We start from the raw sequence: 26,758 nt of genomic DNA, 5'->3' as shown, positions 1-26,758 counted from the left end.
TATGTGAAATGGGCCAGAAAGGGAAAATTTAAGTAAACTATAAAATTCTTGACAGATAACTAATGAACTAAGGAAATCATTTATAGTAAATAGTGAAATAATTCCATTTGAGAATTCACAGGCAATACAAGTACAGGAGAGGGATTTGCTTTTCTTTCTCTGTGCCCAGCTGTGAATCAGTTATTGGTTCTATTCAGAGTACATTAGCCTTCTTGAAGAGTGAAGATGTGCTCTCAAATGCTTAACAGGCCAAATGTTGGAAAGATGGGGTTAGGTGAGCTTGGAACGATACACTGAAGACCACACATGAATCTGCAGCCCTGTTGTCTCCTCCTTTCTCCCCTGGGATATTGATTATTAACAAAGCATGTATCATCACATAATCACATTACAGGTGTGTGCCATTTAACGACAGGGATACGTTCTCTTATCCCTGTTGTTATGTGATTAGGTCATTAAGCGAACATCAGCCAAATCTAGTGTCTTTGTTGTATAAACAGACACTCCCTGCCAGACACTGATGCACAGGCTACTGGAGACTGTCTCTTCTTTGAATTAAGAGACTCTTTTTTGTTGTGTAAACAGACACTCTGCTGCAGGTTATGGGAGACCCGAGTGCCTCATTAAGAGCCTCTTTGTTGTGCTTTGACCACAGTCATATATGTGGTCCATCGTTAAGCGGTCCTTTGTTAAGCGACAAAGTCCTGGATTCACTGTCATCAACTGCTGTTCAATCTCATTGGCTACTCTTGCAGGGATGGGGAAACACAGCACAATGACACCACATCAGGGGTGCAATTGGTGTGGTGGTGGGGCTGAGTTGGTTATTGCTGTATTAAGTACAACTTATTAAGAAAAAGTGAGAGCCAAAAGGGGAGAGTCCAGTTTTGTTTGAAAAACACATTGTTTGCTTTTCAAAATTATTAAAAATACCCCCCACTATATATAAACACCTTGCAAACCTTTGCAGTTTAGCGAGATACCTTTTGAAACCACATACGTGGCCCCCCCATGGTGTGATGCGGCCTCTCAGGAAATGGAGGTGGGATTAGTGGGTTGGAACCCAGTGGAATTCCCAAAAGGGGGGCACAGCACTAAGTTTTGCAGGGCACCTCAACACACCATGGAAGCAGCCCCTCCTGCTGCTTCCATGGAGCATGGAGGAGATGCCTCTGTGTTGCTCTCGCCACCTGGAATGGCTCTGATGGCGAGGGGGAGGGGAGCTTACACAGCGCGTTGAGGTGCACTGCAAAACTTAGTGCTGGGAATGCTGCTATTAAAGCCAGAAGAGCAGGGCTGTGTTCCTTCCCCTCTTGCAGTCCCTGGTCAGAGAGGCCTCAGAAAACTTGCGGAGAGGGAGTTAGTACAGCTCCTTAATGGAGCAGGTCAGATGGGCTTCACTGGACTTGCTGGCCTTGGCTGAGAAAAGAAAGCTTCGGTAACTTGCCCTCAACTCTTGCCTCACACCAGCCTGTCTGCAGCTCTGTAGGATTTTCCTGTAAGCCTCACATAAAATGTAATCAACCAACTGCTAGTATGAATCCAGCTAAGGGAAAATGACTAGGGAGAGGAGGAAGATGCTCTGAGGAGGTAAGCTACAGGTATGGAGTGGGTTCATGAACCCTCACTCATGCAGCCCTTTTGACTTTGGGATTTTGATGTGGTCAAACTGCCAGAACTAGCCCCATGCAATGTTATGCTTGCCCTGACCCCGCCCCTTCCTTTCTAGCTATTTTTTCCTATTGTGGGGGCAGTTCATCCAACGTGCTAGGCCTGCTGCAATGCCTACTTTAGATCTTAAGTTAAGCAGTGCACATCAAGGGGTACTTCAGATTAAAGCCCCTCCTATGATTAAAATACTAAGAGAAAGGCTTAGTATGCGCACAGCACAACATGAGCATGCATATCATCAGTAATCACATGAGGCTGCTTCAGGTGGCAAGGGTGCTTCAGGTGCTTCAGGTCTATTCTAAACTAGCCCATAATCAGATCTCACCTCACCTCTCATTCTACGTGATTGTAACAGCCCTATGTTAGAACATGTTAGTTAGAGTTTCCTTGGACCTAAAGAGTTTATACTCATCACAGACACATTCATAGTGTGTGCATTGAATTTACACTTATCAGTTCCACTGTGTGTTCACGTACCAGGGAGCCAAGATTGACAGTGGCTTCTCTATGCAATGACAATGTGTGCATACACAGTGAAACAGATATGAGCCATTGAAGTACTCATTAAATGTCTTGGTAACCAATGATGCAGCTTTTATGGACTGATTGGTGAACCAATCACACTTTTGTATCATCACTCGTTCACAGTGCTGCTTCTTTCAGGATGCTGCCTTGGGACCAATTCATGCCTTACGTTTGCAGCACGGGAGCCATTCTCTTATGGTTGTATACATCCACCTGAATGAATAATGTCTGTATACAGTATCCAAGTCATCCTATGGTCCTGCATGGATCCTCTATGCAGACATTACAGTATGGTATGAGAAGTAACCCATCAAAGCACTACAGCATGTATATAAAGCAGGTGGGGCATTCCTCATTCTTTCCAACCCCCAAGAATGTGGGTTGGAAAGGAGGGAGACATATGAAGCTAGCTGAATGAATTCTGGATTATGCTTGGATCAATGACATTTGAAACATCTGAGCATTTGGTGACATCCAAGATATTCTCGGAGTGATGAGAAACCTCCCTTGATGACCCCTTTCAAAATGGAAAGTTTCAGCTTTCAGAGTGTATGAATAAACCTCATGAAACATTAAACACTTATAAATGTTCAAAGTTTAGTGCTCCTTGAAAACAAACAAAAAGAGTTCCACATGACAGCATGTAATTTTCTCTGATTGTGCAGCAGATGTTCTAGGGTAATCTGTAAGGACAGAGAACATCCCTGTCCTGTCCCTGACATTTACCACCCCATTCATTCAAAGCCCTTTAATGTGTTGCATTTGGGGCTGCCAGAACTTAGGAACTGATTGCAAGCCTCAGAAAAACGAAGCAAACCGACTGGGCATTGACCAAGAAGCAAGTTTCATATTAATGAGATGTACTTGAAGGCTCAGTCATCCATGGAACATTCAACTGTGGTCAAACAAGAAGACTCTGTTTGCTTAAAAAATATTGTCAATAGTTTTCAAGCCCAACTGCATTTTCTCACAATGGCAGGACTTGATTCATAACATCCATACAACAAACCAGAATCTCATCCACTCTCCATTTGTTCTCTAGGCAAATGACTTTATATGTGGGTCCTCAGTATCCACTTTATACTGGCATCAACCGTATCCACTTTATACAGTGGGCCCTCAGTATCCACAGGGGATCTGTGCAGGACACCTGGTGCATACAGAAGTCCACAGTTGGAGGGCCTCAGAGGACTGAACATGACCAGAAGTGCCTTATGGTTGTGTCCGGGAAATGTTCTGAAGCCCTCCAGCTGTGGGCTTAGCCTCCACAGATACTGAAATTCGCTGACACTGAACCCGTGGATAAGAAGGTCACCCTGTACAGTCAGACTAACTACCTCAGTACTGTAGGTACTACAGTATCTATGGTACTGTCCAACTACCACAGTACTGTAGATTTCAGCAGCAGCTCTCCAGGGTTTTAGGTGTGGTTCAGTCTTCTACCTAGGTATGCTAGTGATTGAACCTGAGACCCTCTGCATGCGAAGCAGTGCTCTGCCGCTAAGATACAGCCCCTCCCTCGGAATCATGTTGGCACATCTCAAAATATAATTTTAAAAATCACCAATACTAAAACTGCAAGGCTATACATACTTGTCTGAGACTCATTCCCATTAAGGACAGTGGGACGTACTTCTGAGTAAACACTTAAAGGCTTGCACTGTAAAGCCCAAATCCTAACCAAATTTCCAACGCTGACATAGTGGTGCCAAAGTGGAGTGTGCTGCATCCTGCAGTTGGGTGGCACTCACAGAGGCCTCCTCAAAGTAAGAAAATGTTTGTTCGCTTAACTCGGAGCTGCATTGCCCTTATGTCGGTGCTGGCAAGTGGGTTAGGATTGTGCCCTAAGGCTATAATCCTGTACACACTTTCCTGGGAGTTTCATTGAACAAAATGGAATTTATTTAGGAATATTCATGCATAGGATTGTGCTATAAGGCTGTAATTCTATCCATACTTACCTGGGAGTAAGCTCCATTGATTATAATATGACATACTTCTGAGCAGACACGTATAAGATTGGGCTCTAAGTGACCCAAGTATGAGACTATGATTTTTGTTTTTAGTCCATTTGGGCTGTTTCACAAAGGAAAGTCAATAAAATTATTTGTCTACTTCTTAAAGGTTCTCTCTTTACTTTATGACACAGGTTGGAGCCCAGCCATGACACTGGTTGACCTCTTCATCTCAGGTAATGGTTTGGGCAGGCACTGAACTGGCTGGAGGTGCCCTATGTCCACCTGGATGCATGCCTAGGGGCCCCATCTGTGTTTTGCATGCTCACACAGCATGGGGCCATTGGTGGGCCAGGAAAGGTGGCAGGCAGATACACATCGCCCCAGCACATGCTATCAACTGTGCATGCTGGGAGAATGAGCGCTGTGCAGAGAGGGCAAAACGTATGATACTGAGCAGCCCGTTGCAGACTGACAAAGAGTCTACAGGAGGTTCATTGTTTGTCACTACAATATTCAAGTCCTCCCTCCCTCACTCTCTCAATGCACGCACACACATACAGAGAGAGAGAGAGAGAGAGAGAGAGAGAGAGAGAGAGAGAGAGACTATCACTATTATCGCCAATTTACTAGTGAATAAAAAAGTGGAACAAGAGAGAGATTTACACACAACTCAGTCTCTTCAAAGAGTATCTTGATGGATTTTAGTGTTGATTTTGTTACATTTTGTTTTGAGCTTGCCTGGTGAGCAACTGTTGGCTGAATTTGTTGTGACAGCACAACACAATTTAAAAAGTTTCTAACATTTGGAAAGAGGCTTTGTACTGCTTTCCTGTTGCTTGACACGATTCCTATCTTTCTCCCTTTCATCTTCAATCTCACCGACACAATTGCAGGCACTGAAAGGTGACTTGTCTCAACATATGTTGGAGTAAACAACAAATTTGCTTTGCGGAAGCATCATTTGTGGAAGTGGGACCTCCCCCCTCATTTTACAATCCACTTGTTTTCACCAGAGCATTGATTTGTGTATTGGGATCCTGGAAGATCTGGCGAGGAGGTAGAATGTGGTGTCTGCAGTGGCCCCTTTAAGAGTTAAGGCCCGGGCTTTCAGTAAAGGGTGTGCTGCACAGCTGAAGCCACTAGAGCAGGGGTGCTCACACTTTTTTGGGTCGAGAGCTACTTTGAAACCCAGCAAAGCCTGGAGATCTACCAGAGTTTTTTTTACAATGTTTGCGCCATCATAACATATAACATTTATGTGTACAATGTATGTTGGTGTACCTTGAGCCCCACTGAGTATAACAGGACTTACTCCTGAGTAGACATGCCTAGGATTAGGCTGTGAGGTTGCAATCCTAGCCACACTTACCTGGGAGTAAGCCCCATTGAGTACAATGGGCCTTACTCCCGGCGTTTCCTCCCAGAGGCACCTGAAAGGGGGGGGGGTCGGCACTCCGCGATCTACTCATTTTGCCTCGTGATCTACCGGTAGATCGCGATCCACCTATTGAGCACCCCTGCACTAGAGGCAATGAGGTACCCAAGGATATAAGGAGCACTTGAGTCAGGAAGGGTTTGTGGACAGCAGAAGGAGCAAACCTTGAGGAAGGACAGACTGGAGACATGGACTAAGGAATTGATGGCTAATGGACTGCTGATGGGCTGAATGGTGAATGCACTTTGGAGACTACTTGAACAGGCTGCTGTAGAGAACTGGGGTCATTGTTGGAGACCGAAAGGGGAGCTAATTAGCTTAGAGTGGGCATAAGTTCCCAAGTGAGGCTTGGAGTGGGAATCTGGCAGAACAATTTGAAGTGTCAGTTTTGGGTAAGTGAACCTGTCATATAAAACAAGGGTTTGTCCCTTGAAATTAGTAGAGGACCCACCACTACGCTTGCAGTTATTATGTAAGAAAATGCATCTGTGAGGTTTCAGTTCACTAGGCAATTACAAAGCCCAACCTGGGGGTATCATTATGGCAAAAGCTGCTCTAGACCCTCCTCCAGTGCTGTAAGTCATTCTTTAGTACACTTCTTGTGACTGCACATACCCCAGCAGCACTTGGATGCTGAAAGGGATAGGTGTTTCCACCGAGGAATTGCCCTTCTCAGGGCAGTCAACTTCTTGGTACAGGTCATGTAAGATTCTGTGTGTGTGTGTGTGTGTTAAAAAGTAGTATATAAATATTTCACCTCTGAACTGCCTGGCCTGTTTCCCAACCCAACCACCACACAACCAACACAATCCCCCCATGAACCGCCCCTGCCACAAACCCATCTGGTCCTGCAGGATGTCTGGGAGTCACTGTTGGGGTCTTTGGCTGTTTGTGCCAGTGGTCCTAAAGCTCACAAAGGCAACACAATTGTTGCACTGAGAGTCTGGAGCTTATAGTAGTGGATATTGAGATCTGCCACCGTAAGTCCTGGTTAGGATTGGGCTGTAAGGGCTTTCCAGTTCCGCTATAGCCACAATGCAGCCCTGTGGCAAGGGAACACAAGTTCCCATATCTTGAAGAGGCCCAAGTGACTGCACCTCCACCACAGAATGCCACACACATTCCACCAGCACAACTGCACCAGCACTGGGAAATTGGATAGGATTGGGCCCTATGTCTACCAAAAGATCCCAGCCCTCAAGCACAGGCAGCTCCTCTCTGACTAAGCAACAGAGCCAAAGAAGGGCGGGGTCTTCTTCTTCAGTTCTCAGCTGGTGTTTGGTGAGCAGGTTGTCCCCTCAACCAATACGCTGCTATAGTTGCTGCTGGAATCCATGTGTCAGTCATGACACACTTCCACTGTGCAATTGTTGGCGATATTTCTAGCCTCATTGATGGTCAATCACTGGTCTTCCTCAATGTGTTGGAGTCGTGTTTTCTTTAGAGCTGCCCCTTGAACCCATGGTCACAGCCCACATGATTTTGTAGGTAGAAATCATGATGCCAGAGACAGTTTCAAACTAAAAGAAGAAATGTTTTTGAAACTCAATAATACTAGTCCAGCAAATGGAACTTGGATTGTGGATTCAGGATCTATCAGCTACTCTACCTTAAGCTGAATTTTTTTTTTTTAAACTGGATAAATACGTCAATGGAAAAGTGTTTGTTGCAAATGGCACTAGTGTGAAAATCCATGGCAAAGTGCATGGAAAACTGAGATGCAATGCCTATTGACAATGTGTTAGAATGTGTGTAACAGCCAATGGTGTTCTGTACACTCCAGAATTGGCTTGCAGTATGCTGAGTGTGTCTGTGTTAGACAGAAAGGGCCATATAATAACATTCCACAATGCAGAAAGACAGTATAACTAAGTATAAGGGCGCAATCCTAGCCTGTGCTGGAGCAGGCAAGCCAGGAGGCTTGCGCTGCATCCAACACAGGTTTGTTGGCTGTAGCGGCTCAGCCACGGGCAAGGGGAAGCTCTTTCCCTTACCCATGGGCAAGGACTGCACGTCCCAATGGGTCTCCTCGGACCTGCACCACCTCTGCAAGTAGCGCAAGTCCAAGGAGAACGGAGCAGCTGGAAGCCGCTGGAAGCCGCTCCGTTCACCCCGGGGACAGGGGTTGGGATCCGGCATAACTGCCATGTCCCAGCCCCGCCCCCGGCTCCCAGCATGCCCACCCACGGGCCTGCCCTTCCCCCGCCCAGAAACGCCCCCTCCCACCCCCCCCGCCTACTTTTGCCAATTGTGTCGGCACACTTGCGCCGACACAAGCGACGGCGCTGGAGCCAAGGCAGAGGCTTCTGCCTCCATCCGCATGTCAGTGCATTTGAATGCGCCGACGTGGCTGCCACCTTTACAGCACGTTTGCGACACCTTCGGGGCTCCTTTACCGGCATAAGGATTGCACCCTAAATGTTTCAACAGCACAAGCATTTGAAGAAAAAGATGTTTGTGAATTAATTTAACAGGTGAAAAGGCCAGTCACCTGAGACTACAGCAACAAAAACTGCACAGGAGATTTGGCCATAGAAACTCCAGTGCCATTCTGGACCTATTGAGAAGGAATCTCGTGAGAGGCCTGAAGGTAAAGCCTTGTGACAAACATAGACATGTGAAAACTATATCCAAGCAAAGGCTGTCAAAACCTCCTTCCCAAAGCAAAGTGACAAATGTACTAGCCAACTGTGAGAGCTAGTGCATGGGAACTTATGCAGATGAGTCCACATACCCTCCTTGGGAAAGAACAGAGATATATTAATTTTTGTAGTTGGCTTCTCTAGATAGTGCATGGTCTACTTATTGAAAGAGAAGAGCCAGACTTATGACATAATCAAGCAATACAGGGCATCCCGTGTTATCCACGGGGGTTCTGTTTTAGGACCCCCCCCCCCCCACTGATAACAAAACCCAAGGGTGATGAAATCACATTGATTTAAAAGAGACAGATCATTTATGTTCATTGAAACCTTGGAACTTAGAAATGCTTAACTTGGACTAGAACATATCCTTTGGTAGAAAGTGGTTAATATATTTATCACAGCACATTGTTATGGTAATTTGCCATTTATGGTTCTGATTCAGCCTAGACCAGAGATTTTTGCATGAGTAATCTATGCCTCTCTACCCAGAAGTAAGCCTCATTTAATTCAATGGGAATTACTCCTGGGTCAGTGTGCATAGGATTGCCACCTGACAGCACCACCCTATCCCAAACTGGCTTGCTCTATATGATGCAATGGCCCTAGCGTCCTATGGGCTGGCTGGGGACGAGGCTGGCCAGGAGAAGTAAGTAAAAAAAATTGTACTTACTGCTCTGGCAGCTGCTCCATGCTCCCCTACTCAAACCTGCACTAGTGCTTTTGCTGATGCAGATTTGCTATGCTGAAAGGCAGTGGGTTCGCTTCACCCGGTGCAGGAGGCCAGCGCGTCACCCCCATGTATTACCAAAAAGGCTGTTTTGTTTAGGGGAATTAGTTATATTAGCCTTTTGGAAACTTTCGGGACCATAGGCCGGATACAAGACAGCGTAGAGCAAAGAAATCTCTTGTTTAGCTTAATGAGACTGGGAGAAAGGTAACTTTCAATCAAAGGATTATATTTTTATTGCAAAAATACACAAAGGTAAAACATAATACACATGGAGAATCGATAAGTATAGATTTCTAGTACTGGTCTGGTGTACCTAACTAGTGGTGGATGCGTGTGCTATGTATTTTGGGTGCATCCGAAAAAGAATCAGAAATGGACAGGAAGTAGGGAGGTATTATAGGGGTTCCTTAATCTGCTAAACCCAGTTGCTGACTAAAGATGGGGGAGCAGGGAGGAATAGGTAGGGAAGAAGGGGGGGGAAGTTTAGATGCAACAATATATTTACCTGTCGGGGGGGGGGGAGTTGTAGGAAGAGTCTGGCCACTCCGGCCGGTGGGCAGTCAGAGAGAGACCGCATGTGCTCTGAGTTCTCTCTTAAGAGTTGTCTTTGACCTGGAAGTCAATCCAAACTGACCGGAAGTATCCCAGAGCTGTGGGCATGCTCAGTAACACTTGGAGTATGTAAAGAAAAGGTGGAAGGGTCCAGAACTCAGTTATCAGCAAAAGCTTGGCTCTGGGGGAGGGAGGCAATTTGCATAAGGTGCTTAAGAGTGTTAAAGCTACAACAAAAGAACAACAGACTTCCTCCTCCATAGGTGCATGCTTGTTTTGCATAATCAGGAGACACAGTGATTAGGTTCTGCAAGGAAGTGGGGGTTTGTGTAATTCATGTGTTTGTAGCTTGGCCATGGCCCCTTAGAAACATGTGCTGGGGGAGGAGTGGCCTGCTTGCTTGGTCTGTAGAGTCCAAAATACATAACTAGATATAAAAACACAACTTGGAAGGGAAAAAGGGGATTTTCACATAACACATGCAGTGGGTGGTGCAACACTCCAGGTGGTTGGTGTGGTGATCTACCATCGCCCTACCCCCAGTGGTTTTTTGGCTGTCCCTTTTGATAGAATAAAGATATTTCAACATGGTTTGTTTCATTGCATTCTGCATGAAATTACACATCGATTGATATACAACATGATGGTATTATTTTTACAAACTGTGATTTTAGTTATTTTGGTCACTAGTGGTGTCACCTCCCCCTAGGTGTCAACTTACTAACACCTTATTGCAGCAGTTCTCAAACTTTTAGCACTGGGACCCACTTTTTAGAATGACAATTTGTCCAGGACCCATCATAAAGCAAATTAAAATCAATAATTATAAATAATTAATTAAAGTAAAACAAATAAGGGGAAGCCAGCCCTGTTCCACCCAGTGAATTTTCTGTGTAGCCTGCCTGCAGTAACACCCCCCCCCCCCAAAAAAAAGAATCAGTAAGATTTTCATCCCTACCCAGTACCCAGTTCAATTTAAGTTCTTATATTTCAAGCATATCACTACCAGGACCCATCTGGCTTTGCAAGTCTGAGAGCCCAAACCTATGCCTGTCTACTCAGAAGTAAGTCCCATTATAGTCAGTGGGGCTTACTCCCGGGAAAGTGCGGATAGGATTGCAGCCTAAAACAGAAAAAAATTCACCTTACCCTGTCAAGCCTCTGTTTCATTCTTTTTATGGGGTGGGGGCTGCCTTCTGAAGCATTTGTTGAGTTCCTGTTGCATCAAATCAGGACCATTCTGGTGGCCTCACATTTCCCTTTGCCTGACCTGCCCAGGAGCCAAGGCTTGTTCATTTACTTGCGAGTAAATGCAACCATGTGGCTTAGGGTGCAATCCTAACCCCTTATGTTAGTGCTTTCCGGCACTGGCATAGCGGTGCCAATGGGACATGTGCTGCATCCTGCAGTTGGGTGTCACTCACGGAGGCTTCCTCAGAGTCAGGGAATGTTCCCTTACCTCAGAGCTGCATTGCCCTTATGTCAATGCTGGGAAGCACTGGCATAAGGTGTTAGGATTGCACCCTTAGTTTTGCTTTCCATAGGGCTCAATACATTCGCCAGCTTGGAGGGAATGTTTCTTGGTGTTTCTCTTTCTCGGGTGTTTTTGGGGGGCTACATTCATTGGTTCAGGACCATTCTGATGTCATTGGATTCCTCTCAGCCTGCCCTTCCCGATGGACTAAGGCATGTTTGCCTACTCACGAGTAAACGTGCGATAAGGCTTGGGTTCACTTTCCATAGGGCTCTGTGCATTTTTTGTTTTCCAGTTTTTTGCCTTTTGATAACTTTTGATAGAAAGGAGATATTTAACTCTGTTTTTTGCATTGCATTCTGCTGGAAATTCCACATCCAAAGGTATATAACATGAAGGGGTTACTCCTAACCACTGTGATTTTAGTGCATCACCCCCCCCGTGTGCATCACCCCCCCTTGCGCATCACCCAATGCAGCCCGCACCCCCCGCACCCCCTAGCGATGCCACTGCTGAAAGGGGTTTGTCAAACCCAGGATGGGGGTCCCAAATTCAGCATACGCAAGTGAAGATCTGTTGAGTCCTCACCTGCTCTTACCCACTCCACTGCCACCACAACAGTGCCAAAGGTGCAACAACACTGACACAACTGCAAAGACCAGAAGGCGACACACCAGCAGCATACCACAAAGATGGGATTGGGACCTAAGCCTACCATAATTTTCAATCTTACTTCTAGTTCTTTCACAATTACATGCATACACATCGGAAGATTTGGTATGCCCTGCCATTGTAGGATATCACCCCCCCCCATTTGAATATATTTGCTCTGCTGCAAATACATTCAAGTGGTGATGATAGTGATGACAGAACTTCTATGTATGATTGGGGGGGCAAGTGCACCCCGTTTAAACACTACAATGGTGGGTTCTGATGATTAGGCCACTCACTAAAACCCAAGTCTCAAGCTTGGCTTTATAGTAAAACAAAAACAAAAATAGAAACTCTAGTTGTGATCATTTAACACCCCCCCCCCCTCCAAGATTCCTGCCAACCTCTGTTAGGCTCATGGCCCAATATGATGAAATATTGTTCTTGCCTAAAAAATTGTATCGCAAGTTGATTATGCTCCATACCATAACGAAGAGAGCACAGTTGGAAGAGTCTGTATAAAAATGATCTTCAGTCTCCCTAGCCAGGAATATTAGTGACTTGAAACTCTCCAGAATCATTTAGCTGAAATAATAAAAAAGAAAGGTTTTGCTAGCATGTAAAAGAGAATAATAGACTTCCCTATCTGGGGAGCTTAGACCACTCCCTCCCCCTTTTCCATGTTTAGACAGTGAAGGTCGTTTCATTTTCCAAAGTGGTCAGTTCTGTGTTTTAAGTGGTCTATATTCTGTCATTTTTAAAAACAGTTTTTATTGCTAAATCATAGACAGGCTCTCCCCTTTTTCATGTTCAGACAGATAGTGAAAGTCTTCTCATTTCCAGAAACGGTTAGTTCTGATGTTTAATGGCTTTTAAATCTGTCATTTTAAAAATTTTTATTGCTAAATGACTGCTACCGTTATTAATCATTGTTGTGTTTGACATGTTTTGTTTTTTTTAAAAATGATAAATGTTATAAGCCACTTTAATAATCTTGATTGAAAGTAGAAGAGAAATGGGTTGCATAAATTTGAACAGAGAAAGCTTAAATGCCTGACTTTTTGGCATCATTACATGTAATCCAATATTATAAATAAACTCTTGGAGGCGTGTCCTATTTGTGGTGGAGCAGTTCAATGCCTCCAAACCATATAATTCAGATGTGTGGCATGTGATGTCATCCCAGTGTTGTCCTGCAGAAGACCATGGGACAGGTGCCAGGTGGATGAATGGTTGCAGTCCATGGGATCAGATTGTTCCAAGGGAAAGGTACCTGCCTTTCTTGGAGTCACTTTCTGTTCTCCACTGGAACTGGCAAAACAGGGAGCTATCCATTTGATGTGCCCTTATATGAATGGTGATTAAGGCTCAGCTGAATGGGCACTTGGTTCACCAACCCTTCAGGATTCCGGCATCAATATTCAGGTGACTACCGAAAACGATCCTGGAGATTTTAACAGGACCTTGAGGCATGTTCAACATTACATCATATTGGGGAAAAAGAATCTCCAGAATAGCTTCAGTGAGACTTGGTAGTGGTAGACCTCCCATTATTCTATGGGGCAAATGCCCTGGGCGTGTAGCCTTGCACGCCTTTAGGACCCCATGGAAGCCTCTGAGTTCACTCACACATCTTAATTCATCATTCCATGTGTTATATCATCCAATGATGGCTAGTGAAACAACCATCATTTATCAAACGCATTACTTCTGAGCAAAAGCAGGTCACACTTCCAACTGAGTTCCTGCAAGTTCTGTTATTTAGGATGGATAAAAAGATTTACTTCATCACATGTTGCATAGTTAGACTGTGGAATTTGTTGCTATAAGATGTGGTGATGACCACCAGTATGGATGACTTTAAAAGGCAACTGGGCCAATTTATGGAGATCTATCAATGGCTAAGAAGTCATGATAATTATGCACTGTCTCCAGGTTGAGTGGCAGTTTGTCTCTAGATACCAGCTGCAGTGGGAAACAATGGTGGGAGAGAAGTACGTCTTTCACTGTTATCTCTTCCTTATAATGTGCTTCTGTGAACTTAAAATGTCTCTGGGGTACTAAAGTCCTGTTGCTAGATCAATCAAGTGCTTCTTATTAAAAGAGGTTTATACAGAAATTCTCGGGAAATCTATGACTAACTCACTGTCATGGCCAATTTTACCACAAGTTTTTCAGTATTCGCCTAGGAATTTCCTGGCAATCTCTCCTTTCCAATAAAAATGACTATAAGATAGAACAGCTGAATAGAACATACATTTCTGAGGAAGATGCGTAAATCTGAGCCAGATCCCTGGGGCTAGAAATGTTTGTCTCAAAGAATGAATACTCAAATGTATTCAATCACAATAAAAACTAGAAATTTTATACAGGCATAGGTTCTCAAGCTTCCCTTGAGACTTGGGCCAAGATCTAAAAAATATCACAGCTAGTTCCATGTTACATTTAAAACAAAAAACAAAATATTTTGGAAACTTGAGGCGTCTTTCAGATGGCATGGGTGTTTGCTGTATGGCGGGAGGAGGGGAAACCACTACTGGATGTGATCAAGCTTTGAGGACATCCAAAGAAACTCTTTGGATTAATGTAATGTCTGCAAGAGTTCCAATCTGTGAATCAATTCCAATATGTAGCAGGCTGGTGGAACATTGGGTTGGATATGGATATGGACAGAACCACTATCAGCCCAGTCTGCAGTTCAGCCCAGTCTGCAGGAGCTCGTGCTGTTGTGATGCTAGTTTTCACATCACTATACCAGATCATTCTCCATTTCAGCAGAACAATGTGTACCTTGATTGTTCCTTTGAACTACTGGCACATCAGAGCTGTGTACCTATAGGAGCTGTGCCTATAGGAAAATTCCTTTTACCATCTTCTAGTAAACAATTAAAAAATTAAAATTAAAACAATTTTAAAAAATTGCCTATAGGAAAAAAAATTGCCTATAGGAAATTCCATTTACCATCTTCCAGTAAACAATTAAAAAAAATCCTAACCTTACTTTACACATGCGTTTAACTGCTTCCTCCTTCTCTTAATAATTAAATTCAATAGAGATGCCACTTTCACAGAGAGATTTTATTTATCCCCAATAGGATAAACTACATTTTTCTGGAGTCAGCCCAACCCACCCTTCTGTCAAGAAGACCCTCAAAAAAGGCTGAACAGGGAAAGGCTTGTAAAGGGGACACTATCATGTGTTGTAAAGATTCCACCACAACTAAGAAGCAAATACACCTCCAGAGGAATTCCTCTGAATCTTTATGAATGCTTTATGGTAAATGCTTTTATGAATGCTTTATGGCAAAGCATCTCAGAGGGCATAGCATTGCATCTTGCAAGAGAAAATATTGCTTTCATTCAAATCAAATCTTGATGTGACTCAGCAAATCTTGTTGTTTAATATCAAGTAATTTGCATTTAATTAGTCAGCTTGTTCCAGATTGAGAGAGTCAAAAATATCTAAATCAAGGCCCACAGTTTTAATTTTCTTTTCTAAAAGGAGCATCTCCCTGGAAAGCTCTGGTTCTTGTAAGAGACAGTCAAGCAGGCTCTTCAGACTAGAATTACAGTGTATTTTAAGCCAATATTTAAGAAATCTCAACCAGGCCACTGACTCCAGCTGGAATAGATCTGCTTCAGGGCAGAGTACCGTGTAAGATACGTAGCCCAGCATACCAAGTATTTTATGTAAAAAGTATTTTGTGTAAAAACATGCTCTGGATCTGCTCCAGAAGCTCATCCAAATTGGAACTCCATATAGAACTTGGGGAGTAATTTTAGCTCTAGGTACCTCAAGGGCTGCTGGAATGTAAGAGTTACCTGTATTATAGAAAAAACATATAGTTGCTTGGGCTGTGTTCTTAGCATTGTCTCTAATTGCTCTGCAGTGTGGAATCCAAGAAAGTTTATAATGAAAAAAGAACTTCTAGATACTTAAACTGGCTTACTTGTTCTATAATATTACCTCCAATACTCCAGTTAAATTGCTTCCTGGATTTACCAAAGACCAAGATTTTTGACTTGTTGTAATTGATTTGGAGGATATTTCTTTCTAAATATTCCACGCAACTTGACAAAAGCCGTTTCAGCCCAATGCATGTCCTGGAAAGAATAGCTGCATCATAAGCGTAGATCAAAAGGGGAACAAAAAGAGAACCCAATTGGGGCTGTAACTATCAGCTTCTACCAGATAAGGGGCTAAGGGCCCAATCCTATCCAATTTTCCAGTGCCGGTGCAGCCATGCCAATAGAGCATATGCTGCATCCTGTGGTGGTGATGGGGGGCTATCATGGAGGACTCCTCCACATAAGGGAATATTTGTTCCCTTTCCTCAAGACTACATTGCAGCTGCACCAGCACTGGAAAGCTGGATAGGATTGGGCCCTCAATCATTTACAAAAAGGTTGGAAAGAGTACGTGAAAGACTGCAGCCTTGTTTAACCCCAGAATTTGTTGGAAATGGTTCTGACAGTTCCCCTCTCTGAGACATACTGACCTGACAAGTAGTATTTTCATACAAATTTCTAATTAAGAAAAGAAGTCTTCTTTCTATAGCTAGATGTAGGAGTTCATTCCTGTCCACTGAATCGAAAGCAGCAAACAGAAAGCCACAAACAGTTTAGAATTTGCTCTCTTAACCCGTTTGTCAACAAAATAGAACAGTACAGCACGATGATCTAATGTAGATTTCCCCTGTCTGAATCCATTTTGTTGAATCCCCAGAATTGTCTTATCATCAATCCACTCTATAAGTTTGTTTACAAAATGTTTTACATGTAATTCTGCTAATACTGAGAATAAGTTTATCGATTGGTAATTGGATGGTAAACTACAATCTCCCTTTTTGTAAATTGGGAAGATTATAGCTTTTGTCCAGTCTTTAAACTTGACTGCTGTTCTATCCACTGCTGAAAAGAGGTGTGCCAACATCAAGGGCCACCACTCCAGTTCATTTTTTTTTTACAAATTAGGGCTCATCCTATCCAATTTTCCAGTGCCGATGCAGCTGTGCACTGCATCCTGTGGTGGGGGTGCAGTCACAGAGGCCTCCTCAAGGTATGGGTGTTCCCTTACCTTGGGCTGCATGGCTGGAAAGTTGGATACAATTGGGCCCTTAGACAGGTATTGCATCAGGGTTTGGCGCCTTACCAACCTTTAGTTGGCTGATCAGATCTCTAGTCTCCTCTATGGAGACCGGTGGCCATTCAGGAAGATTAAGGAATAACGGGTCAATAGGAAGAATTGTAGTTCTATTCTGCTGAAAGAGCAAAGAAAAAAAATACTGGATCCAGGTATGTGGGGAATTATCTAAGGGTCGCCTTCACTCTTACAAAATATAATACTCCAGAAATTTTTGGTGTTTTTCAGGGAGATTGTAAGTTGATAATGAGAAGTTTCTTGAGCTCCTTTGAAATTACGGCCAGAAGAGTATTTACTGAAATGGAAGCAAAATCTTTATTGCCAGCAACAAAGAAACATCTGGCTGAGAATATATCAGTCTCAATGGCAACTATAACTGGCTGGCAAACAGAACCTCATGTGGCTGATAAGCTCAGTAGCAAACATGCTTCTAATGAGGTTTTACAGTTTCAAAGGCCCTCAGAAGCTCTGGCCTGTAATCAGATGGTTAATTTGGAGACAATAACAATGTGTTTAGAAAAATCCCTTGCTCGACGCACCGGCTCCTTATAGCTATTAGCACTGCAACTCAGAAGGAGACTCTAGAGGGGAATATTCCAACACCGTTGCCCAAGAATTTTCTACAGCCCATGAGCGCCCAGGAGAAAGAGCTGAAATATCCTTCGTTGCCCATGAGTGCCCGAGTGAGAGAGCAAGAGATGGCAAGCCAATCTCAGCTAACACTCCAGGTTTTGCAATGAATATGTCAGTGATGGATCTTTTATTACATATGGAGATTGCAGATGATGACATAGTGGAGGGGGCAATCTCAACCTTCCAAGAGCTTTCCAGGGAGGAACGTGTGAGGATTATTTCCAGCCTGGACAAAGTCAGGGCTGAATTGATAATGAAAATGGAAATTCCGATGCTTCAAGAAAAAGAATTATTAACAGATGATACCTGGACAGCCTCCGACAAGCCGTCAGAAGTTTGCTCTCCCTCGACTCAACCGACTTCCCTTATTACTGCCCCTAGGCTGGCTGCAATAACTGTTGGCAACCTTCAGTCTCGAAAGACTATGGTATTGTGCTCTGAATGGTGGTTCTGGAACAGCATCTAGTGTGGCTGAAAAGGCCGATTCGGGAGTGACAATCCCTTCCACATTGGGAGCAAGTGCAGTCTGTCCCTGGGCTGTCTCCCTGGCTATGGGCCTTCTTTCTTTGCCTCTTTGCCTCAGTCTGTTGGCCAAGTGTCTCTTCAAACTGGGAGAGGCCATGCTGCACAGCCTGCCTCCAAGCGGGCCGCTCAGAGGCCAAGGTCCAACCATCTGTTGAGGTCCAATCCCAAGGCCTTCAGATCCCTCTTGCAGATATCCTTGTATCACAGCTGTGGTCTACCTGTAGGGCGCTTTCCCTGCACGAGTTCTCCATAGAGGAGATCCTTTGGGGATCCGACCATCTTCCATTCTCACGACATGACCAAGCCAACTCAGGCGTCTCTGTTTCAGCAGTGTATACATGCAAGGGATTCCAGCTCATTCCAGGACTGTGTTGTTTGGAACTTTGTCCTGCCAGGCGATGCCAAGGATGCATCGGAGGCAGCACATGTGGAAAGCGTTCAGTTTCCTCTCCTGTTGTGAAATAAACCATGCAGCAACCAGGTAGGATCTGGCCAAAGTGGGGGGGGGTGTTCTTTTTTTTTTTTTACACCATCATCAACCACCGCTGTGTCCCGTGCAGATACAGCATGTGGGTAGAGAGGCAGCTGGAGGTCTTCTTGAGGTAAGGCCACATTTGTTCCCCTACTCTCTGTTGAGCCCCAGCCTGCCCAATGAAGCTACTCCAATCTAGACCAGCTTAAAATTGCTGGTGCAAAATAGAGTAGCTCCATGTAGGGCTTTTGGTTCCATGACAGGGGATAGAATCTGGCAGCAGCCTCTGCAGCCATCTCTGTCACCCTCTCAGGTCTGAATCAACATTCCCTGCCCTCCCCCACTCCAGAACACCCACTGCCGACAGCTCCCAGGGCCTCCCCACCTGGCGCAGAGGTCCAAGCCCATCCATGCTGGCCTCAGTGCCTGCACCTCCCACTTTTTGGCCATTGCAAAGTGCTTTATGGCACTTTTACAATGGCTGTCTCCCTGGCAGCGTACACAAGACTGGTGCTGCTGAAGAAGAGGATCTGGCCGTGAGATATGTGCTATTCATGACAGACTCACTACACCTGCATTTTACACTTAGCTAAGTAATAGCCAAGTACAAAGAGAAAACTGTGAATCAAGCCCCAGTCTCTCCAGTCCAGCAAAGGTGATCTGTGCATGGGAATGGTTTGTGGATGTGGATTTTTCTTCCAAATGCAGCCCCACATGCAGAAATGAGTACACTATAGCACTGTGAGCAGAGTAGAAACTATCCAACATCCACTGCCTGGTAAGCCAGCAGGACTGACACAATGGTGGACCTGCCATTCAGTGAAAGGGGCAAATGCCCCGGGTGCGGAAACTTGCATGTCTCTAGGACTGCGCTGAGGCTTCCGACACTGCCGGAAACACAGTTTAGGAGCCCAGGGAAGCTTCCCTGTGCGTTCTGGATTTGCATGTGGAGGGTGCCATCACGAACCTTTGCCCTGGGACGCGGGGCTGGGGAGGTCCACCATGAGACTGACATTGGTTTATTGAAAGAGTAGAGCAATATGTTTGCCGGCTCCTGCAGCAAATGAGGATTTCTGGATAGGGAAATCCAATAATTCCAAAGGCAGGGTCTCTGTGTACTTTCTTAATGAACCAGCAGCCAAATGACTACTCAACCTCCACAAGGGGATGATCAATCTGCTGTCAACATTTTATATCCACTCTATCCATATACAGTTATATGGACATCAAATCATAATGAAAACTGCAAGGTGGAACACAGACGTGGCCTTTTAATTTTCATTTGTAAAAGTACAATACCTTCTATATAGCTCCAGAAATCCTTTTTTTGGTAACTCACGAACAATGAAAAGTTTTATTTATGAGCATGGTGCTAATTTCAAGGACAGCACTTTCCATTCAGCAGCAGCTATTCTAAGGGGAAAGGATGGCTGTCAATTTTCTCCTTCCAACTTCAGTTCATCCAAGGGTTTCCTTGAGTTGAATTTACTCATGTTCTTGCAACACTGGACTAGGGTGGGAATGAGAGAACAGCCCTTTATTTTCACTTTTTAGACGTCTAATGCGATTATCTGATATGTCAAGGACAGGCTGCTTGGATCTAGTTGTGAGCTCTTGCAGTCAGTTTCATTCTTCCCCATATAGACAGTGACAGCCAATTCTCATCATCTTTCCATACATAGATCTACGTGTATTTTGTCAGCACATATGGACACTGGGCCACATATAAGCAAATCAACATGTAACTATATGCAGAAATTAAGCTCATTCAGGCTGATGCCTCTGTTTGACACCAGAATCCACATTACCAACTTAGGGCTCAACACTATAGATGCCTGTGCCCATGCTGGGTGTCGCAAAAGTGCCATAAGTGGACAAATCAGACCAAGGAGGGGGGATGGCAGCATAGGCTATCCCCTGCCCCCCCTTCCTGGGCCTCAGAGCCCAACACAGGCATCCTCTATTCTGCACCAGCTCCTGAGCTGGCACAGATCTGAGGAGACCCATTGAGGCCAGTTGTGTTCTACAAGGAGTAAGAGAACCAATGTTTCCTTACCCCAAGGAGACTTCCAGCAGCTGCTCTTACCCTGCAGGATGCAGCTGTGGCCATGTTGGCACCACTGTACTGCACAGCACTAGGCAGCATAGGATTGGGCTGCCCAGTGAGGCATGATGTCCAGTAAGGCAACATGGCTTGAAGTAAACACATACAGCACTTGTTTCATGTTTTTTAATTACGTTCATGTTTTTATTGTGTGCATTTTATATTGTCCATTGTTTCTATCCTCTGGAAATTGTTTTATGCCAATAAAGGTCTCAATCAATCAATCAATCAATCAATCAATCAATCAATCAATCAATCAATCAATCACATACAGCACTAGTCAGTGCTTTTTTTAAAAAAAAAAAAAAAGGTGCAGGAACTCACGACTTGTTAATCTTTTATTTATTTATTTATTCATTTATTCATTCATTCATTCATTCATCTCATTTCTCTCTCTTTAAATCCCCATTCCCCAACTACTTAAGAACTAGAAAATGAGGGGAGATCTTCAAGAGAGAAGAACAAAAAGAGACGGACCACCTCGGGAGCGCACACCAAGGATTATATCACGGCTTGTTGCATGTATTTGCAAATATGTAACAACCAAAAAAATTAATTAAAACTTTTAAAACATTTAATAAATATTGGTTAAAACAATTGATGAAGGCAAAATATAAAAAATGATTACATTACATCACTCTACAGATTTGTTTGAACCCAAATCAATTGGCACACAGGGGAGAGGGGGCACAAAAGATGGGTTAATTAATTGATTAATAAACAAGTTATGGATCAAAAATCATGTGTTCACATACCCTCTATTGGCTCAAGACATTGAAACATGATTGGTGCAAAAAAAAAAAGAGAAATATGTGATCAGATAACAGTGAATGCACAATATAAGCACACAAGGGGGGAGCAGAAGAATAAACACAAAAGATGAATTGTAAAATAGATAAATTATATAATACCAGAATATAATCTATTTTACAACTCATCTTGAACCAATAGAGGGTGTGTGACCACATGATTTTTGATTCATAACTTCATAATTTAATCAATTCATTAACCCATCTTTTGTAGTTCCCCCCTTTCCCCTGTGTACTATGTCCCCATTCCCCATTATAATAATAGTGATTATTAAATATAGTCTAAAAAAACCAAAAATTAATAGACAACAATGATCTGACCTACTGCACAGAGGTTTCCTAAGTGTTATTATAATGCGGCAAGGACACTTAAGCTTCCCCATTTATAGTTAAAAACCTAAATCTCCTGTTGATGACATTACAAAGCTACTAAATTATTAGTAATAATTTTTGCTTAATTATTTAGATCAGCCAAGCCTTATATTAATAACTATAAAAATGAATGAATTACTTGCTTCTGAGTAGACCTGCATAGGCTTGGGCTGCAATCCCATCCACATTTTCCTGGGAGTAAGCCCCACTGAACACAAGGGGACTTACTTCTCAGTAGACATGCCTAGGCTGTCTCAGGTGCAGGGGCTGCACCAGACAGCTTCCTTCCCCCCCTCCTCTTGCCAAGCCAGTACCTGGGTGCTGCAACCCATCTCCCTGGCTGGCTGTCCCTCGTCGTTGTCCTCCTCCTCCTCCTCCTCAGCACACATCCCCATGCCCTCACCGGCTTGGTAGCTGAGCGTGGGGAAGCAGAGCGCGGAGAGATGAAAGGCGGGCTGGGCTCAGGCTAGAGCTGTGAGTGCGGTGAGGCAGGGGCAGTGCTTTTTTTATAAAAAAAAATAAAAATAAAAGGTGCAGGAACCCACTTACAAGAACAAGTTTAAGATTAACAAGTGTAATCTTTTATTTATTTACCTCCCCACCTAAAAAAAAAAAGAAGAAAAAAAAATTATTCCTTACAGGGATTTGAACCCCCAACCTCTGGCTGCACAGATCAGCACTTTAGTAACTGAGCCATTGGAAGTCTTAGGCTCAAAGTGTTTGGAACTAATACTTGAGGTGCTGATGGCCACCAGCTGGGCTCAGGACCTTATATATTAGTTCTGAACACTGTAACTCTAGGCTTTCCTATAGCCCAATGGAGAGAGTGCTGGGCTGTGGAGCACAAGGTTGGAGGTTTGAATCCCTCCTTAGCCAGCAGTGCTGGGTGGCGCAGGGAGGGAAAAAAGGTGGTGGGGGCCAGGAGAAGGGGGGGAAAAGGTGGGGGCCAGGAGGAGGGGGAAAAAGGTGCCAGTTTGAATCCCTCCCTAGCCAGCAGTGCCGCAGGGAGGGGGGAAAAAGGTGGGGGCCAGGAGGAGGCGGAAAAAAAAGGTGCCGGTTCCGGTGCGTTCCATTACAAAAAAAGCCCTGGCACTAGTTTAAAAAAAACACAAAACACTAGAACAATCTAACACAGAGATCCACTAAAATGATAAGCACATGTTAATGGTTAAGTCTGCATCTAGTACCACAATTTTGGATAAATACCAATCTTTTCCTTTGCTTTTTTTTTTTTTTAAAGCTATCCTTCAATAGAATAATCCTTAACATATTTCTACACTATAACTTTCTGCCAGTTTTAGGGAATGGCCAGGAGAGATTGATCTTGGGTTGAAAGAAAAGACTTGATGATGTCCCTGGAGCCATAATTTTCTTCAGGTAGGTAGCCCAATCCTAACTTATACTGGAACAGGCAGGCTAGCAGGCCTGCACAGTATTCAGTGCATGTTTCAGGCAGCCAGAGGCTCAGCCAGGGGCAAGGAGAAACTTTTCCCCTTACCCAGGGAGAGCCACTGCAGTTCCAGTGGGGCTACTCAGATCTGTGCCACCTCAGGAGGTGGTGCAAATCTGAGCAGACAAGGACTACCTTGAGCAAAATTGCCAAATCCTGGCCCTGCCTCCTGCTCTCCAACCGCCTGCCCCTGGGAATACCTGCTGCCTACCCTCCTCCCACTCTGAAATGGCTCCCAACTGCCTCCTCCCCCCCCCCACACCCACCCCAACCCCTGTGCCAGCCGAGCTTGGCCAGTGCATCCTTACCGGGCTTGGAGCTCACATTGAGACAGGGAGGCCTGATGCAAGGTGTTATCAGTAGAAGTTATGGTATAGAATGCTTACCTGAAATGTAAAAACAGCATGGTTTTTGATCTCTCTTTCTAAATGTCCAAGCAAGTTCAACTTGAGTCTCACAAGCATTTGTCTGGGATTGGGCAGCCTGCCACAATCTGTTCTCTTAGAACAATATTGATACATTTGAATGAAGTCTTTGTCTTCAGAGCACAGAAAAAAAAATCTAGCAGTTTGAAATTCGGCTTGAAGTTTTAACATTGCTTTAAAGTTCAGTTTGAAGACTTTTAGAGCACTAAGCTGTGCACACACATGCTAGAAAGCACATATTCACACCAGCTCTCACAGAAGAACACTAGTAAGCTTAGCTTTTATATTTCTTTGTTTTTCATTTTGAAATCAGTTTTGGGGTACACATAAGTGTGACTAACAAATAGTAATGTTTTAACTGAGTTTTAGTGGACTAACTGCATTCTAGAGTTTAAAGAGACATGATATCAAAGCACTTCCGAATTAACACATTGCAAAGGTCAGATTCCCAGAGAAAATCATTTCACAGCAGTTTTTAGATGAACACACACACCGTGACGTCAATAGCAAGTATGTTGCATTTCACAGGTTGCCTTACGAAGGCCACAGAACATCATCCGATGGTTATGGATGAGGTCAGGTTTGTGTGCAGTGCCATTGGCTAACTGCTGGGGGTATATTGTATATGATGGATGTATGAGATGGCCTGTTATTAAACAAAGGATGTTTTGAACCCACCAATGAATTGTCTCCAAATGTGTTTCAAGGAGGGAACCCCAGATTGTAATAAAAGTCAGCTAAAGGAGGCGTTACACGCTTCTCTTCTCCCCACTTCTGGTGCAAGCAGTTTCCTTACAGGCTTCTCTCCTTCACACTTCCTATGCTCACAGTCTCCTTTGGGGACGTGGATGGATTTACAATCTTTTGCTGATGGATTTACAATAAAAGCCTGGATCTGATCACTTTTGTCTACTGAGTTTGCTTTGGTACCTGGGATTACAGTGCAACATCTGAGATCTCTTGTAACATCTAGGATCCCTTGTAACATCTTGGTTTTTGCACCTTGCAACAGGCCAACGCACATCTATATGTTGGCCTTTCTTAACTTCGCTTTATGGCACTTTTGCAACTTTCAGGCGGGTGCAAGGGACTTGCAGCGGCCCAAGGGCGCATTAGGATTGTGGCCTAAATTGGCCATCTAAATTGTGCCCAATTTAGTCTGGAGGAGATTGTGGCTCCATGGACACACTGCACTGGACATCATAAACGTAAGTCTTGTCTGTGCTGTGCTTTCAGCCAATGAAAGCTGCAGATTTTGGCTAGTGCTGTGCCAAGTTAAGCAGCATATTTTGGCAAGCGCAAGATGAATCGCCTGCTACCTAGAAATGCTTTGGCGTGGAAAGAGTGGGCAAGGCATATATCTTGTATATCCTAGATGCCTTCTTCAACAAGAAGCCTGTAGTTCCTATCAACTCATCCTCTTGGGAGTAACTTCTCCCATCATCTTCTACCACTGTCATGTAGGAGGAGTGACAGCAGCAGTGGTCAATTACGCAGCAGGCTCCAATCGAATGCTCTGGTGAGCACTGTATTGTGAATACGTCTACATTAGAACAATGTTGTAAGTAACTCCTACAGTGCTTTTTCACATAATACTCTGTTTTCCGGGAATACGTTCACAGTGTTTACCGCAGATATTACTATAGTGTCGTCAGATTTATGGAGCAAAACTAATACTTCCTGCTTATGAAAACAAAAGTGATCACATGGTTGTTGTTTTTTTGTCCACATTTAAACAGGATAGTGGAGAAAAACAAGTTTATTTGGTTGTGTGGTACATGATAGAAATTTCTGGAAAAGAACTCCTGATCAATTCTAGGGCATTTCAACATTATGGAACCGAAAGACTTGGAAGAGCCAGTTGAAGGCTGGAAATGAATCTGCTTTTGCATGAATCACTTTTAAAACTGAGCAAATGGAGCTGGATTGAACAGAGGTGCATGTCACTTTAATAGCCAATGGGTTTGGCTGTACTTGTCGTAAGAGGCGACTAAACAGCCACCGGGTAGATGGGACTCGTCAGCCTGGGAAGGCAGCTCATCTGAGAGAAGGAAAACTCTGATCCCAAACCTCCACTGCCTTGTGGCTACATCCAGTTATGGAAAAGGCTTCAGGAGTCAACCTCGAGGCAAAATCCAGAGCCGGAGTCCCTGAGGCAGTTCATGGCTGAACACAGTCATGTTCTGGCAACTCCTGCGATGCCGCTGGAACCAACCGTATTGGCCTCTGCCTTTCCATTGGACCATTTCAGCGATGTGGAGAGGGGGGATTTGCTGCATGGGTAACAGCCTATCCTCCATACCTACTTTACCCAGGCTTCACGCACTGGAGAGGACACTGTTCCAGAACCACCATTCAGAGCGTGACACCATAGTCTTCCGAGACTGAAGGATGCCAACAAGCCAATGGGTTATTGCCTCTTAGTGGTCTGGTTTATGTTAGCAGACACATATCAGGGTTCAATCACAACGTGATTATGAAACACATGTATCACAAAGTTCTCTGAGAGGAACTGTGAGAGTACCTTGTTATAAATTTTGTTTTTTAAAATACTGTTGATTTTATGAGTGGTATTGCTAAGAAGGTTCAGGGAGTGCAGACCACACCAGGTGACTCACTCCCTGGGAGGTGACACCACTACTGGCCAAAATGGTAAAATCTTGGTACTCTTGAATAATGCCATCATGTTATATATCATTTGATGCAGAATTTCATGCAGAATGCAATGAAAAAAAAATTGTGTAGATAGCTGCATTCTATCAAAAGGTATGGCTAAATAACTGGAAAAGGAAAACATAACTGCCTTTTATAACAAAAAGTGGATTTTGTTAACTCAGAACGGACTGATGAGACTGATTGTTCCAAGAGCCAGTGAGGTGCTATTGTGACACAGCAAAGAACCAGTATGGATCAGCTCTCATTTCCATGCATCAGAGCTAATACTAGAACTCTTATTCAGTTGTGTGAGGGTCATCAGGTTGGCCACTGGATTCTTGTTGGTTACTGATGTGTTGGATGTTAAAATGAATGAACAAAGTGATGCCACTGCATTTAGTCTGTGTGTATGATATTGTAATTTATTCTGTATGGTCTGGTACGGAGGAGGTCCATCACGGGGGTAACGCAATGAGTTCTCACACCAGTTGACTCAAATCCTAGTGACACCTCTGACTCAACTCAAAAG

The 26,758-nt window shown here is 44.0% G+C and overlaps 1 protein-coding gene across 1 annotated transcript in view; it reads right to left on the bottom strand.

The window, feature by feature from the left end:
* LOC136652234 (collagen alpha-6(VI) chain-like) overlaps positions 1-22,094 on the bottom strand; it is a 92,966-nt gene extending 70,872 nt beyond the window's left edge. Inside the window, exons 1-2 of the mRNA XM_066629161.1 lie at positions 22,014-22,094; positions 16,794-16,902 (exon numbers count right to left, since the gene is read on the bottom strand). Of these exons, the coding sequence (XP_066485258.1) occupies positions 16,794-16,902; positions 22,014-22,094 (190 nt within the window). The remainder of the gene's footprint in view (positions 1-16,793; positions 16,903-22,013) is intronic.
* Positions 22,095-26,758: the final 4,664 nt, after the last annotated feature.

This window comes from Tiliqua scincoides, chromosome 5, assembly GCF_035046505.1.
Source record: "Tiliqua scincoides isolate rTilSci1 chromosome 5, rTilSci1.hap2, whole genome shotgun sequence".
Lineage (NCBI taxonomy): Eukaryota > Metazoa > Chordata > Lepidosauria > Squamata > Scincidae > Tiliqua > Tiliqua scincoides.
Note: the sequence above shows the minus strand (reverse complement) of the source record. Positions and strands in the feature narration are given on the sequence as shown.